At 42.0% G+C, this 17,562-nt stretch overlaps 1 protein-coding gene across 1 annotated transcript in view; it reads left to right on the forward strand.

Annotated features, from left to right (window-relative positions):
* KIF18A (kinesin family member 18A) overlaps window positions 1–17,562 on the forward strand; it is a 108,287-nt gene that overhangs the window by 12,807 nt on the left and 77,918 nt on the right. Inside the window, exon 5 of the mRNA XM_084631415.1 lies at window positions 10,666–10,863. Within this exon, the coding sequence (XP_084487541.1) occupies window positions 10,666–10,863 (198 nt within the window). The remainder of the gene's footprint in view (window positions 1–10,665; window positions 10,864–17,562) is intronic.

Consider the following 17,562-nt stretch of genomic DNA (forward strand, 5'->3'; position numbering starts at 1 on the left):
CAAAAAATACCTTTGAGTTCTGTTGATGCCCTTGAGGACCCTTGGGTCAAAAGTAGCACTGGAGCATGTATGCATAAAATGCCTTGACTGTCTATCTTTTAACCAGTGTGCATTTTTAAGCATGAAAGGTTAAATCAATTAGAGATGTCAGTAAATTTGAGATGCATAGACCCTATAACAGTGTGGAAGCACCACTAAGTTAAAGTTACATCATGACCTCCATTTAAAGATGGGCTTTCCTAAAGCCTCAAAAGTCAATATGCTTAGTCAGATTTGTTTGAAATTGGGTGTGCCTCAGGAGTTTGCAGGGTAGGATTAGTGACCCAGATCTGGAATTGTTTGAGCTGGGGTTTCGGTGATATAAGCCCTGGGAAAAAAATAACCATTTTAAAAAATGCTTCTAGGTGGCTTTTTGCCCAGAGCTAGAGATCAAATTGCTGATGTGATCGAAGTCAAAATGGTCTTAGTCTGAGTTTTACCCAGATGGTGCATGGCACCTACTAAATCTTTGGGGGACCCAAACGGAGAACAGTTTTTAATAAAACTAAGGCACTAATGACTGGATAAATCACAGACCTGTTGATGGCTGTGAACTCACACTGTCACTAACATAACTAAGGATAAATTAAACACAAGCCCCCACCTAAGACCAAAAGACTTTGAACTGGTTGTCTGGAGGCTGCTGCAATTTGTGAATCCTAGATGACAATTCCATTCTGGGGGGTAATGTCATCAAAGTAGGTTGGGGGAAGGGGGATTAGACATGTGAATGCTTCACGGGAGGAGGGGGTATGTGGGGAAATAGGAGAGGGCTTCAGGGCTGCAGTGAGGAAAGGGGGTTAGGGGGAGTGGGTTGGATGGTATGTGACATAAGAGAGGTTGAGGATCAATTGTGGGAGATGTAGTACCCCCAGCTCTGCTGGTGCACCAACACTACATGAAAGCTGTTAATAAAGAGTTGGAAGAAGATTAATCAGGAAATTGAATGGTTCATGTAACAGGTGGTCAGCAGACGAAGGCCCCCTCTTCAGGGTGTAGCTTCAAGAGGCTGGGTTTCTTGAGGTGGGGAATTTTGTATTCACTCTCCAAGATATTACCCAGGAAATGTCACACTTTTGTTCCAAATTCTATTCTTGTTGGTATGCTCACTATATTCCTTTGAACCCCAGGTCTCATATCTGTCACATCTCCCCTCTTGAGAGATTATGTACAATCCCAGCCCACAATACTACATAAACCATTCATTTTATGCAATGGTCCCCAAAGACAGTTAAACTTAATTCAATAAGGTGTCTCAAGGATATTGCCATTGTGGCAGATATGGAAATTTTCTGCAATAGAAACATTTGTATATGAAGAAATGAAGACTTAGGGGGGATGAGTTTCACTGCTTGTGGTGGGGAGGCTTGGGCACAATAGTGGGAAGGGACCCGGTTGGAAGGGGGAAACACACTGAATAGGTCAGCAAAAACAATGAGGAGTACTTGTGGCACCTGAGAGACTAAACAAATATGGCACAAGTACTCTTCCTTGTTTTTGCTGATAGACTAACACAGCTACCCCTCTGAAACCGAATAGGTCAGAGACTTGGCTGGAGAGTTGTGCCAAAGGACTGATGGGGCTCAGCTGGTGTGTGTGGGGGGAATGATCTGTACAACTGCCTAAATGATTACTAATCCCTACCAACAACATATCTTTTCCTCTTTAAAAAGAAATCTAGGAAATTCTATGGCAAAAAATACTTTAATGCAGAGTTAAGCATTATGGTGATGGTATGTCATCCCTTTGCAGAACTGAGTTAAGCAAAACTCCTCTGAAAACCAGCAAATACATGAGCAATTTTAACTTTATCCTCTTTCATTAGTGCCCCAACACACCCCATTAACACACACATCTTTACTCTAACCACACAGTTGCTGAAATGTATGAGCCCTTTTACCTCTTTTTTACAGTCAGTTTACTCTCAGCTATAGGATTACATATAACATTACTAAAGGACAAAAAAGAAAGGAACAGTTGCCTGTGTCACCTTTCCTCTACTCTCTTCAAGCAGTGCCTCAATATGTGCACAGCGTCTACTCTATAGATGTACCCACATTAGCTGGAGCAGAAGGTAGAAGGAAGGTGGCATGGACAACCTTTTCCTTTTTGTCCTTTTAATAGCATGAGATGGAATCCTGGGGGGCGGGGTCAGGCTCAAAGTCTTGTCTCTTTCACCTACAGAAGTTGGTTCAATAAAAAATATTACTTCACCTACATCTTTCTGAAAAACCTTTAGCAATTTGATAATAATTTTGCAGTAATATGGTCCGTTTAAAATTAACTAAAAGGAAATTAAATAAAACAAAAAAACCTTAACCTTAAGATGTATACTATTGCTTTGTCTACCTCAAACAGAAATTTCTGAATCTTGGAATTCCCCTTCTTTTGTTTAGCAATGAAAATTTTGTGTTCACTGTACAAACAAGGGAAATTTCTAGATTTAGAAGTTTCTGCTTGAGAGAAACTGCCATAGTAGTTGTCCAGTCCAGTTGTCTGTCTCTTGGGCTGGCTAACTGGAATACAGCTGCTGCAACTGAACTCTGTGTGTACGGTGACTAGAGTCAAACTATTTCAACATGAGCAAAAGTGGAAGACCCATTGCCCAAATTCATAGCTATTCTGAGAAAATTCATGAAGATGGCAAAGAATCTTGGATGCAAAAAATGCAAAGAAAAGGGGGTGGAAAGGCTGACCATACAAAGAACCACTTTGCAAAATGCAATTGAAAGAACAGATACCAGAACCACTGACTTTGAGTAACCAGATGCAAATATTAGAATCTGAATCAGGATGAAGGTATTAATAATACTGCATTGCCACTGCTAAGTACATCAAAAGAAAGTTGGCCAAAGACAATGAGGAAGTATCATGGTTTTTCAACCACAAATGGATATGCTTGTAATAACTCCACAACTGAAACAAAAAATAGACTAGAAAATTGCAGAATATTTTTACGCCTGTAATATTCCCTTTTTTTGTTGTTGAGAATCCAACTTTCAATCAATAATCAGCTGCCAAAGACTGGGCTACAAAGCACCCAGTTGAAAGAAGGATAGCAGGTGAACTGTTAGATGCGGTCACTGATGGTTTGAAGGTATTACTTCCTTGAGGAAAAACTAACCAAAATATTTACTAAACATTCCAGTGTTCAGTATTATCATTACATATATTCGTATAGTGCCCACTGCAGTTTTACTTTTTATTTGTACACTCTTAAATTAATCTCCGAATCTACTGCCACAATTTGAATATGTAAATAAAACTAAGTATTATGTGCTTTGCATTAATATGTTTTTTAAATAGGAAATGCCTTAAACTGTGACTGCCTGGTTTTTCCTGGGACAGTAAAAACATGATTTTACCCGGTAGAAACCACATCTGCTAAATACCATGCCATTCCTGCAAAGGTGATATCACCAGATTATTATTATCCAGTCAAAGTTTCTTCCACATTCATTGCAACTTCTCTTATCCAATTAGTCTTTGTAAATGAGCTAGATCTTGACCCTTTGCTTGGGTTTATTTTGTCTTTTTAGATCTATTTAAGATGTTGACCAAAATATTTAGTTGGCTTTCTCCTACAAATGTCTGTTTTCTTGTTCATTGCATAAACTGTTGTTCAAGAACCAAGATTCATTCCGTCAACAAAAGTAATCTACTACCTTATTTTATATTTGTCTGTATCTTATGTGCAGGATTATTTACACTAGAGCTGGGTTTAAAAAAAAATTGTTTTTTTCTTCAAACAGTAAATTCACTGAGAGATGCATTTGGGAGGGGGCTGGAGGTGGGGGTGCAGTGTCTGACTGGGGATGGGGGGGTGGTCTAGCCAGGAGTTAGGGTGTGGGAGGGCGCTCAGGGCTGGGGTAGCGGGTTGGGGTGTAGAGCACTTACCTGGGGCAGCTCCCGTTTGGTGCGGGGGGTGCAGGTTCGGGGAACTCGGGTGGCTCCATGCGGCCCCGTGCTTGCTCCGCAGGCACCGCCCCCTGCAACTCCCATTGGCCGCGATTCTCGGAGCCGACCCCCGTTCCTCCCTCCCGTCGCCACAGCCTGGCAAGGATGGAATGAGGGGGCTTAGGGGCTGCGGCCCAGGGCTAAGTGGGCCCCAGAGCCCTGGGCTGCAGCCCCTGAATCCCCACCCCCTTTCTGAATCCATCCCTGCGAGCACAGGCTGGAGGACTCAGGAGGAGCAGGGGCAACCATGTAGCCGGAGAGAAGCAGCGGTTTCCCCTTCAAAGCGACGCTTCTCTCCGGCCGGCTGCGCAGCTGCCCTGTGCTCCTCCTGAGTCCTCCAGCCCACATTCGCAGCGCTCCGGCCAGCTGCATCTCCTGCCTGCTCCCCTGAGGGTGCAGGTGAGCCTCCCTCCCTGCCCTCCTGCTTCCCCACAGCTTCTATCCCTGCAGCTCCTCTCCCGTGGAGAAGTGCCCCCCTCCCCCTGCAGGGGGTGCACTGGTGCTGAGCTGACTGAGTGCCCGGCCTGGGGCCCCCTGTCATTGGGGGACCCTGTGCCAGGGCAATGTGTGTTTCATGGTAAATCCACCCATGGGAATGGGAGTGCCAAAACTTGTTGGAAATTTGGGTCAGACCAAATAGTTTCAGCCAAAAAATGAGATGCAGAAGGGGAGTTGAAAAAATCAAAATGGCGTGTTTCAACTTTTTTTTTTTTTAAACTCTTTCATTCTGAAATCTAGCTTTAGCTTTGTCTCTGTGAGTGTGTGTGTGTGTTTATTTTAACACAACAAAAAGGTGAAAAACACCTGAAAATAAAATATAACCCCAAAAAAATTTTTGTTTTGAGTGTTTTCCAAGTCAAAATATATATTTTGTTTGTTTTGGCCCCTGAACTTAAAAATTGGTTCTAATTACACATCCACTTATAAGGTGCATTTATAGGTAGAGAAAAAAAGCCAAACTGATGGCATGGATTGGAACCATAGCTAATTGGGGAGCTGTGTATGAACTGAATGGTTCAGAACTACTTAGTTGTGCTAACATTTTCTTTTCCACACTTGGGTTTTATCATACTCAGGTTTTTTCACATTGCACTGTACATGTGCATGGAACTTTACAGACCGATAAACTTGTTAACTCAGAAGTATAAATTACAGATGATGGTTCAACAAGAAGGGGTTTTGAAGAGAGCCCAAAACTTAACTGATGTCTGTATAGGAACTATAGGATTGATTTTATTCAAGACAGAATTGACTGATGCTGTGGACAAGCAATACTGATTATATTACTAGTGCATTGAAAATATGCCACCTGAACTAAATATACACAACTTTGAAGGGCTTGTCAGCACAGGAACACGCTACCACAACTAGCTTTATCTTCAGACAAGCTTTATCTACGCAGGGGTTCTCAAACTGGGGGTTGTGACCCCTCAGGAGGTCATGAAGTTGTTATATGGGGGGGTCGCGAGCTATTGGCCTCCATCCCAAACCCCGCTTCATCTCCAGCATTTATAATAGTGTTAAATATTTTTTAAAAGTGTTTTTAATTGTATATGGGGAGTGTCTCACTCAGAGTCTTGCTGTGTGGAAAGGGGTCACCAGTACAAAAGTTTGAGAACCACTGACCTACAGGATGGACTCTTTTGTAAAACTGCACGCGTATTAGTGTGGACAAGCCTCCTCAATCTGCTGACATCTTAACAAAAGACCTGCTCTGAGCAAATTTAGAGCATGGCTTGTTTGTTTTTTTAAGTGGCAGCCTCAGGAGTTTTGTCTACCTTAGTCTTCCACTTTAACAGTGTTGGTGGGGAATTTTTTTTTTAAATTTGTATTATGGGAAATTCGTTATCTCAGCTTCACACCTGTCATACCAGTGTTTTGCACACATCTTTCGCTGTGTCTCGTATCTTCAATATGCACTTCTGCAAAGTCTGGGATCAAGATGTCTAGAGAGCAACTCTCTCAGGGCCTTACTGCTCCTCAGTTTCTTCTTTTCCTCATATTTTTTCTGGTCTGTCCCATCACAGCCTACTTTTATTTGTTGATAATAAGACTGTGGACCAATTGTCCTTTTGCTCTCTCTTTTTTAACACCTCTGTGTGCATGCAGGGAGGCGGGTGTCCATGTGTTGCCACTATCTAGAACTGAGTAGTATAGATGCCTCTTGACGGAGAGGATCTACACATCCTGTTTAAAAAAATAAACCTAGTGCTGTATAACTCCAGTATCAGTTTTGGAGACCTACTTGTTAAGGCTCTGTGCTCTACATGAGAAACACCAAAATCCTGACTCCTTCAGGTAAACTGAGGATGCTAAGGATCAAGCACAATTCCCTGTGAAGGACCACTTGCAAAAATGGTCAAAGTGTCTGAGTCAGCTGAGTACAGAGCTGAGATTGACTTTGGGGAACCACAGTATTGACTTTGGGGAACCACTTTTCAGAAGGGACCTGTGCCCCAAATGAGTGCCACTGATGTCCCCTTACTGGGCTGACTGAATCTGTTCTGATGAGTCAGCACCATTAACCCTAAGCTCTGCATAAGAGATGCTGAAGTTGTCAGATGCATGTTTGTCAACCAGCGGCAGGGGGTATAACACAACCAACTGCGAAGAGTGGCTCACTAAATCTCTGACTGTTGTATTTTTCTCAGACATACGAGCACCCTTGTCTATATCTAGACTTTGGCTCTCAGGAAAGTGCACAGTGTTCAGGAGTTTTGTATACACAAAGAATACTTTACATCTGTCTCGCTGCAGAGGTGCCAAAGGACAAGTTCTTCACCAGTGAACTTGAGTAACCTCTTTCACTACCTGACCTTTGGGCTGGCTGTGGTGGTACTGCCCACACTTCAACACTATGAACACCTGAGCCACGACATGTCATATAAGATGCTTTACTGAGAGACTCAATGGAAATGTGTGCCTTTCACAGATCCTTTCTCATCCTCCCTTACCATAAGAATAGTTTCAGCTGGTGGACTGGAGTGCTCACCTAGATCTCCATCCTCCACAAGTTTTATGAACTCTGAAGAAAACAAGATGCCACATCATGATACTGAAGATAAGTGTTGTTTGTCTGGCTTGCAAGGTTTTCACTCTGGTCAAATCTTCCAAACCTGTCCAAATTCTGATGGGCAAGATTAGGGCCATGTATTCACCAACTATTAAAGGATGGTTTGATCTAGCCAGATGCATCTAAGTTTTTCTGCTCTGGGAGGATAGCCTCCACAAATGACTCATCTACCATGGAAAGATGTCTTAGTAGTCTTTTTTTAGTAGAGATTATAGTCAACATCACAAATGGTTTATGAAGTCTGTGTTGCATCACCTGTTCTACAAGTGAAATGAATCACAGTTAGGTCTCTTTCCATTAATTGGTAATGCCCATCGAGTCCAGGTCTGCTTCAGGATCAAGGAAGACCCAACATCATGACTGTCTTTCTCTGGACTTGGATCAGGAATTCCTCTGTGAATGACCTCTGATATTGTTGATTCAGGAAGTCTTTCTGAACATGAATTGGTATGTACCCAAGATGCTGTCAATAGCCCTGGCGTGGTAGTCAGCAGATTTGTCCTGACATCCAGTGTTTGACTTTGGAACTACAAGTCCTGTTTTCCAGTTTACTGGATCTCAAGGTTGAAGTGTCTCCACCCATGTCAGTTTATTGGATCTGCAACTAGAATCTTAGATTGCTGGAAGAGTTAGGGCAGGTCTACATTTAAAAAGCTGCAGTGGCGCAACTGCACCACTGCTACGTTTTAGTGAAGATGCTCCTACACTGACTGGAGAGCTCCTCCCTTTGGCATAGTTAATCCACCTTCATGAAAGATTAGCTATGTTTGCTCCTGTTGACAGCGCTGTATACACTGGAGTTTAGGTTGGTATAACTACATTGCTCAGGGGTGTGGATTTTTCACACCACTGAGAACCTGGTTATACAAACGTAAGTTTGTGGTGTGGACCTGGCTTTAGTTGAGGGTGTTCTACTTGAACAACCAGAAGAGAGAATTTGAGCAGTTCAAAGGGGAGTGAATTGGTGACCGTCATTCTTATTACCCTTGGAACAAATTTAAAATTCTTCAACTTCTAGTTGGATGTCATTTGACTGCTATTCCAATTTTCCACCTTCCAGTGTATGGGTCAACTGTCTTTATGTACCCTACAGTAATCAAGTTTATGAAAGGTTTGCTCCATATGCTACTGGGGCTGCTTAGAGTAGGTCCTTTGCCACAAGAGACTGATTTTTCCATTTCAATGTATTTGCAGTGCAATGGGCACTGCAGTGGAACAGACTATTTAAAGCCACTTTTGGAGTATTTCTTTCAGTACCTGCTACTGTAGGGTGCATTGTGTATACGTGTGTGTGTGTGTGTGTCTGTCTGTCCCTTTGCCTTGTAGTCCCAAATGAGAGCTGTGTCTGAGCCCAGATTACAACACAGCTCCTCTGTTCAAACATTTTTTAGACTGTTCAGGGAAAAAATCTCTGTGAAGAGAACATTCCTAGAGAATTGATGAATTACGTGACCGTTAGACCGAGTTAGATACAGAAAATATGGTCTTATCAGAGTAAATAGTTTTTTAGGACCTCTCAGTGGCTGCTCTCTTACTGGCTACAGCTCAGGCAGGACCTGCTGTCCCACAATCGCAGCAGTCTCCTGCAGCCGAACCTGGCAGCACCGCACCTGATAGCGTGGCTGCTGCATGGTTAAATGTGGAGGAGTTTGAGCGCTTGGCAGCTGTCCAGCTGGTCCTGGTGGGCAGCAGAAAGCCCTCCATTAAAGCAACCTACCTGGCCAAATGGAAGCGGTTCGCTTTTTTTGGACCTCAGATAAAGGTATTCAGCCTGAGTGGGCCTCGCTGCAGTTGATCCTGGACTACCTTCTGTATCTCAAGCTCCGAAGCCTGTGCCTTTCATCTATAAAGGTCCACTTGGCTGCTATTTCGGCCTTCCGTCCACTGCTCGAGGGTAGGTCGGGTTTCACCCAGGACATGACTGCCAGGTTCTTCAAGGGCCGCAAGCACCTCTACCCACACTTCAGGGACCCCGTTCCACCATAGGACCTGAATCTTGTGCCTCTGGCTTCCTGCTCTCTCCTCCTCCTGTCCTGGAATGTCACGTTCCTAGTTGCAATAACATCTGGCTGACAGGTCTCCCAGATTAGGCCGCTTGCCTCGGAACCTCCCTATAGAGTCTTCTACAAAGACACGGTCCAGCTGTGGCCACACCTGGCTTTCCTGCCCAAGGTTATCTCACAGTTTCATATGGGCCAGGACATTTTGTTACCTGTCTTTTTTCCTAAGCCGCATAAGTTGGAGGAGTGTAGGGTGCATTCGCTAGACATCAGGAGGACTCTAGCCTTCTACATTCAAAGGACCAAGCCATTCTGCAAGTCGACGCAATTGTTCATTGCGGTGGTCTACAGGATGAAAGGGCATCTGGTGTCCACTCAAGAATTTCTTCTTGGATGATTCTGCAGTCGCTGTTACAATCAGGCAAGGGTGCCACCTCCGGTGATAGTAACTGCCCATTCAACCAGGGCACAAGCCTCTTCAGCAGGTTCCCTAGCCCAAGTACTTATCCAGGACATCTGTAGGGCGCCCACCTGCTTGTCCGTCCACATGTTCACGTCCCATTACGCAGTTACCCAGCAAGCCCGAGACGACGCTGCCTTTGGTAGAGCAGTACTGCATGCCGCTAGACTATGAACTCTGAGCCCACCTCTGCGGATATTGCTTGTGAGTCACCTAGAATGGAATTGACGTGAGCAAGCACTCGAAGAAGAAAACATGGTTACCTACCTTTTTCATAACTCTTCTTCAAGATGTCTTGCTCACGTCAGTTCCATTACCTGCCCTTCTACCGCCCCGTCAGAGTTGCCGGCAAGAAGGAACTGAGAGGGCATAGGGTCGGCACCGCCGGTTATACCAGTGCATGAGTGTGGCACTCCAGAGGGCACTCCAGCTGACCCTACGGATACCACTAAGACAAAAATATCTGAGTGTACACATGGGCGCTCGCACACCTAGCATGGAATGGACATGAGCAACGCATCTCAAAGAACAACAGTTATGAAAAGGTAGGCAATCGTTTTTTCCACAATGTGAATGAATGGGCAATACTGCTGAGCTACAGTTACTTACCAGTAACTTCTCTTTACTGAAGATCAGAACATCCACTCTCTTTTCTTATGGCACTTGGAACTCTACACTGTGAATTTAAAAACTATTCTGTCTTTTTGGACAAGACACATTACATTTAAAATGACCATTGCATTATATACATCTCGAAGAAAAAAAAGCCATTTTACTCTGAAGTGTGCAAGACTGATTTGAAAGTGCATTTGTATCTTTAGCAGGTAAACTTGAATTTTCTCCTATTACTACATAAAGTGGGTAGCATACAATATTACGACTTGTTGGAGGGGAGCAGATAATCTTTGAACTTATCGCACTCTGTCCCTCTCCCCTAAATAGTCATTTCTGCTTAATACTTCAGTATGTACAGAGTGATAACTCCAGGCAGTGCTTTGTAAACACCTACACAAACATTTTTATGTAACTATCCTTATGATGTGGAATTGTATTGTCCTTTAAATAAGAGCTGTTGCTTGGGGAGAGGTTGGTGGTGGTGGTTTTTTTAATCCTTGCAGTTTTTTTTTCTCTTATAGATTTATTTAAGGCAGCAAGATAAAACAGCAAGTATCAGTCAAAATGTTCGTATTGCCAAAATGTCCCTCATTGACCTGGCAGGGTCTGAACGTGCCAGTGCCACAAATTCCCAAGGAGCTCGTTTTAGAGAAGGGACCAACATTAACCGTTCCCTGCTAGCTCTTGGAAATGTTATTAATGCGCTGGCGGATCCAAAGGTAAGTGCTGCTTTGTTTCAAATACAATAAATGTGCACACGTGTCAACTTTTCCTTATACCGTTTAACCAGAGGGAATAGCATTAAAAAGAATACAACCTTGTCTTATATTTTCTAATATGTGCACTAATTTAGAAAATATATAAAAACTTCTTTACCTGTGGACTCCCACTGTAGGAATTGTCTGCTATACTTTGCAATCACTGAACAATCTAAAGCAGCTTAACTGTTGTATGGTGAGCACACACTGAGTGCTGATGTCACATTTCATGTGCACTTATGGGGAGGGAGCCTTTTATAAGAGTCCTGAATGCCTCTTTTATCACTAGTGCTAGCAATCTCATTACCAGCATCATCTTCTCCTTGATTGCCAAATTCGTTTAGTTAGAATTTTTGTAGTAATTAGTTAGCTTAACTATATGTAGATTTTTATATAAAAATGTAGTACACTGCTTTTCCCAACCTTTAGCTTTAGAACATTTATCCAATGAGAAATATGTCCAGGCTTTAAGCATTGCGCTACATGCCTGAATAAAGTGTCACTCTAGGATCCCCTTGTTACATACCTAAAATGCCTGAGAGAGAGGGATTCATAAGGGTAAATAAGTTTTTGTTCCTGTCCCACAAACATTACATCCTAGAATTCATCTGTTCGTAAAAGGAAAAGTTTTTGCTCTCGGGTGTATAATATTCATGTCTCCTAAACGCTTGCCTGCTTCCACAATACTAAATTACCTACTGTAGATAAAGAAGAAGCAGGATTGTGCTTCAAGGTTCATTAAGTGGCTATTTCTTCTCTGAAGTTTGCTTTAGGTCGTTTTAAATAATACACAGGAGAAATTGTTTGAGACATCACAATAATGAAGTGAAGTTTGTAATTATACAGCTAAAGAGTATCATTGAGAATCACAGCATTTGTCAGGTCTACATAATTAACAAATCATTAACACATGCAGAATGTGAATGTTTTATGGCTTTCAGTGTTTTATTGCCTTTTTTAGCAAACTTCATTCCTCACCCATTTGTTGTAAAATGTTACTTGAAAGGGTTGTCAGATCTGTATCCCACAACCTGTTCGCTATTGGAATGTGACCTTGCTACTTCCTGGCTGCTCTTTTAGAACTACTGGGATTATGTTGTTTAACCATTTCTTCATTTACATTATTTTCCTTTAGTTTCTTTATCGGTTGCCATCTCATCTAGGTAGGTTAGTGAAATCCTTAGGTGAAGGACTCTCTTCTTGTACAATATTTCCCAATGATGAGATAATGTGTCACCAAAGTTCATTCAAGTTTGTCATTCAAAGTTTATACCAAAGATAAACCAAACCATTTATTTATCTTTCATATCTCTTCTCCAAAGCCATCAAGCATATTCAGAGAGGCTTGTGTGTATAAAGTGAATAGAAAAAGAGTATAGAGCTATTTCTGGTACAGTACCACGCTGTTCCAGAAGTCATTCTTCTTGTTCATGGCCTTTGGGGGGATGCAGTCCTCTCCCACCCCTGAGCCCAGCTCATACATAGAAGACACTGCCCCGGGGGGGGGCCCTGTGGTTGGGCTGGGGGGCGGCTGCAGATGGGTTCTGGGGGTGAAGGAATGCGGGTATCTGGGCTGGGGGGAGAGGATGCGGGTATCTGGGCTGGGGGGATTCCACGACTGGAGAAGGGGAGTTTGGGTTTATTGGCTGGGTCTGGGGGGAAGGAGTTGTGGGTGTCTGGCCCCCCAGCTGGCCTCTGGAGGGGGAGAGGTCAGAGGAACAGGAACTGGGTTGTCGTAGGGGTTTCTTTAACTCTCTACTCCTGGGGGGATTTTTGTGTGTCTCTGTATTGTTACAGACATACTTGCTGACAGGTATTTTGAAATAAATTATCAAAATAATTGAAACTGGTGTGATTATGTAGTGTTATTTTGACAAATAAAATTTGCAGAATTTTAAAATTCTGTGTGCAGAATTTTTAAATTTTTTGGCGCAGAATGCACCCAGAAGTACATAATGTATCCTTTGAAATTTGTAAGCCTGCCACTTACTTTCATTCATTCATTTCATGTATTCAACTGTACTCTCAACTCTAGAGCCAGATCGGAAGTTAATTTCAGGAATATGTCCTTCAGTCCTTATTTACATAAGTGCCTTCTTGAGGGATCTGCAGAAGTATCCTCATGAAGGAGGGGGGAAAAGTTACTATTAAAGTTTTCTTTATGTATTGCTATTTCCTGTCCCTACTAGCCTTCTCTTTCTTGCTTCATTGGATTGCTACTGGTTTTGTAGATAAAATGGAGAGAGTGGTTATGGACAGGACCATTTATAATGCATTGAAACTTAGGATTCAGAATTGAGGGTTGTGTATATGTACTGTCATTGCAATGGACCAACAGACGTGGCCTACCTCCTGTTAAACTGCTTTAGAATCTTTCCATGATTGTGAGCCATGGCTTATAACATCTACCACAGTGGCATCCCACATGTGGGCTGGGGCCATTTGTGACCTCTGTGGCCCTTGTGGGCAACTATATTAAGAAAACTTCAATTTGATTATGAACTGAAGATATATTCCTGAGCCACACTGCACCTTTTAAGTGGCTGGACCAGTCCTGTTACAACAGGGAGGAAGTAAGAGGCCCTGCTTCCACAACTGGTCCCTTTTTGTATCATAATGGTTCACTCTGGCCTTGGAATCTCAACGGCTTTCCCTTCAGCCACCCAAAGCAACTTTGATGTGAGGCTAAAGCGCTCTGAACAGCAACTGTTCAGTTCTTGCTACAGCTGCTCGGCTCTCTACCATTGGCTATCTGCTGAGTTACAGGGAATGGAGAAGAGTATCACTGGCTACTTTATTGCCTGTTTCCCTGCTAGGATGTAGGAGCCCCAGGGAGAGCAGGCAAGGAGATCAACTGACTGCCTGAGTGTAGGGAGTGCCTATTGCAGAATGGATGTTTGCTCCCTCCCTCACCCAGCAGCCCAGGAGAGGGGGAAAGAAATAGGCAAGAACCAAAAAAACTGTTATAGTGCCCTGATTTTCTGCTCCAAGCCATGTTAGAGAAGCTTGGGGGATGTTATTAACTTGTGCCAGCTAGCTATGGACTTTAGTGTAATGTAATGCTTAAACAACTTTGCTGTCTTTTTTTTTTTTAAGAGATCCCATGGAATATAAAATAAGATGTTAACAAGTTACAGCAATTGTATTATGTATTATATTTGATTATATATACACACACACACACACTGTAATGTGTTTTCTTTTGTTTTTTTAAAAAAACCACTGGTATTACCCCTATAAGCTGGCTCCAGACTGCAGCATAGTTGTGTGAAGAGTGTAATATCAGAGTCTAGTGTATGCTGGGCATCTCCTAGAGCAGGATCTAGTGAGTCTGCACTTCAGGGGGGTAGTCTTATGGGTAAGGTTTTTCTTTCATGGTGTGCTGCATACTCTGTGCCTTGGGACATCCCTTTTTAAAAAAAAAAAAAAAGGCAAATTTAGAAGTGGCTCCAAGCAGGCTACTTTTAATGCAGGCCTTGGAGGGAGAGGGGAGGAAACTGTAACATAAACTTACTAGCTAGAGGGTTAAACATGCTTGTCAGCAAACAATACACAATGTGAAGATGGAGAAAACCAGCAGTAAGGTCTGGGACAGTGTCTTGAGAACCTAAGTCACAGCTCCAGCTGCTTGTAATGGGGAGTATACATAGATTTCTTCCATGTCCAGACACTACAAACCCTGATTTGCAGAGGCTCCATATTTCTCATCAACTCTTGACTAGTGTGTGTTATAGAAACATGAAGCCCTGCTTTTTTCTGTCTGCTGGAACAGAGAAGAAAGGGGTTTGTTTGTTTCTCTTCCATCAACCTTTTCCAACCCTTATCCCCCAGCCTGCCTAGTGCTTAGGGGAGACTGGTTTCTATTTTACTCATCTTAGCCTTTTGTTTTTGAGTTCCAGCATCAGTATGTAATAGACATGATTTTTTGACAATTTCACTGCTGCCCAATTTGTTCTGAACAGCGGTAGAGAAACTGACCAATCTTGCTAATTCCACTCTTTTGCTGCTGCTTTGCAAAGCTATGAGCACAGCAACAGATACATCAAAGTTGTCTGCATATTAGGAAGATGATAGTGCATAAGTTTATATTTGATTCACATTAGGAGGTTATTTTTACAACCATAACATGCTGAGCCAAAATCCTAGTACATAAAATAAATGGGAACACAGGTAAAAACAAACCTGTAATTTAAGTATGAAAAAATATCAGATTATTACAAATGCAAACAAAGATAGTGAGTTGCCACGTCACAAACAATAGTCCATATTCCAGATCACAGAAATATTTTTGGGTCCCTTCATTTTTGTAGCATGATATGTACTGGAATTGTCTTTTTCCCAGGGAAGCTATTAAATTACCACTTTTTTTTTTTATTTGGCCCTGCATTCAGGCAAGAAACTAACAGAAATCTGAAGCAATGTGCTGCAAATTAGGCTGAATTTTTTTCACTCATTTATACTTAGGTTTAAAGAATAGGCTACTTGATCTATTCTCAGTACTCAGCATTCATGTTAGGTGTTGCAGGACGGGTATTTTCCAAAATAATTGCCCAATTAGTTACCTACTTATGCATAAATGGTCTTCGTTTTTTCAAATCCATAGTTACTGTAGATGTGACTCTTGGATTCTCTCCCCTCACCTCTCCTCACATTTCACTGTGACACACAGATTTAGTGTAATAAAGCAAAGTGAAAATCAAGGATAAGAGCATACTGCTTAGGGCTGCCACTTTTGGTAATTTCACTTGTGGAATACCAAGTGATTTCATGGCATCATATTGATGAGGCTTCCCTAAGCAAAGTTAACTGACTTTGTTCAGCTAGACTTGCAGGATATGGGATATACTGAGAAATGGTGGGACTTATAGAAACCCTAATCTGCTAGGATAGCAGGAAGAAAAGGAGAGTTAATTTTATCAATGAGCCTAAATACAGGGGAGAGAAGTTAACACAAGGGGGAGAGGGGTATCTGTAAGACAAAATAGGCCAAATTCTTCCTCAGGAAGTTTCAGTGTGGCATCTGTTAACATTGGTAAGAGATGTGTACCAGAGACAGCAGAATATAGCCCTTAGATTTTAGGTCTGTGGGTTTTTTTATGCATATGTTTCCTGTGTTCATATTATTTCTCAGGATAATGCCTCACAGCTAGATATGTTTGAGAGAGCAGATTGTTGCTTTGGAGATTTCCTTCAAATTACTGGTTACTTTCAGTGTGGAGCATGTAGCTAAGTGATGGAGCATAGGATTTTAAAAATTACATGTTGCAGCTGTAGGTAGTTCTCTTCAAAGTTTCATAACCTCTGTGTTTCAGGTGTGATTATTAATTATATTCAAATACTTGAGATTTGCGGATTATCAATAATGGCATGATAATATAAAACTTGGTAAATATATTGCTTTATATCCATTTATCAAGCCCACTTGACCAAAGTATGTAAGTATTCATTATCCCCATTTTACCAATGGGGAAACAGAGGCAAAGATTGCGATTTGGCTAAGTCGCACAGCAAATGAGAGACAAAACCCTTCTCTTAATGCCTAGCATGGTGTCCTATAATTGGACCATGCTGCCTCTTTATTACAAAACTAAAACGTTTGCAATTCAAATGAGAAATCAGATAATACAGTGGGGAAACCATAGCTCTAATTTGGACTTCAGCTTTTCCTTTCTGATCCTTTCAAGAAGCTTGGCATCCTAAATGTTGGCAGGGGCTTAATATTTTATTGTTTTCATGCTACCCCATGCTGAATTTTCAGCAACTGAACAAAGGATGTCCATTCTTCTTGGTAACGGGGTCCTGTAACTTGGAGCCTTAAGAACTTTAGATTCCTGTCCACTATAGCTACACATGCTATGTTGGACAATTCTTACATTAACAACACAGTTGTGGGCCCTGGGACCACTGATATACAGTCTTCCAAATGGTTTTAAATAATTGGAGAAAAAAGACTGAGGGTATTTTTCCTTCTGGAGTCAAGGCGCATTTCACTCAATGTTTTATGTTCTTGAAAGTTTGTGTCAAGGTGGCTATGTAATTGGCATAGTTGAAAAATGTTACCCCAGCCAAAACAAAAGCCAGCAAAATGTCACACACAACATGTGGGAGTTTCTCCTCAAGAAATCCTTGTGGCTCACTGTTTCTGTCAAGCAGGGTAATGTGCTTGTAAATTTCATCTGACAGAAAATGTATTGCAACATCAACAGCACCAGAGAACTGCAGAGCTAAATTGTGGAAGAGTAACTATCAAACCCCTTCAGCAAGCTGTACCATAAAGAAACTTGTGCTAGGATAAATAAACCCAATGTGATACAAAATCTGAAGGAGCAGCACATGCTAGTGTCTGTACAAAGGAAATTCCCTCCCCATTCCCTGAACAGACAGTGAGGCAAAAATATAGTTACTTTCCTCTTCTTGCCCAGTTAACTTGGATAAATTGGGCCAAGAAACACTCATACTTATCTGGCAGGAGGTTAAAACAAAGATAATTGGACAATTTATCTAATTTCTGTGTACATATGTCTGCTCATGTACAAAGTGATAGCTGTCAAAGTAGATGACAGTTAATTTTGTTCCTAAATTCCAATTTCTCTCCAGCCTGACACCTCATCTTGTCTTTTCTTTCTATTCAACATTTTTAAAATTACCATTCTTTTTTGT

The sequence above is a fragment of the Lepidochelys olivacea genome (assembly GCF_965140295.1).
Source record: "Lepidochelys olivacea isolate rLepOli2 genome assembly, chromosome: 6".
Lineage (NCBI taxonomy): Eukaryota > Metazoa > Chordata > Testudines > Cheloniidae > Lepidochelys > Lepidochelys olivacea.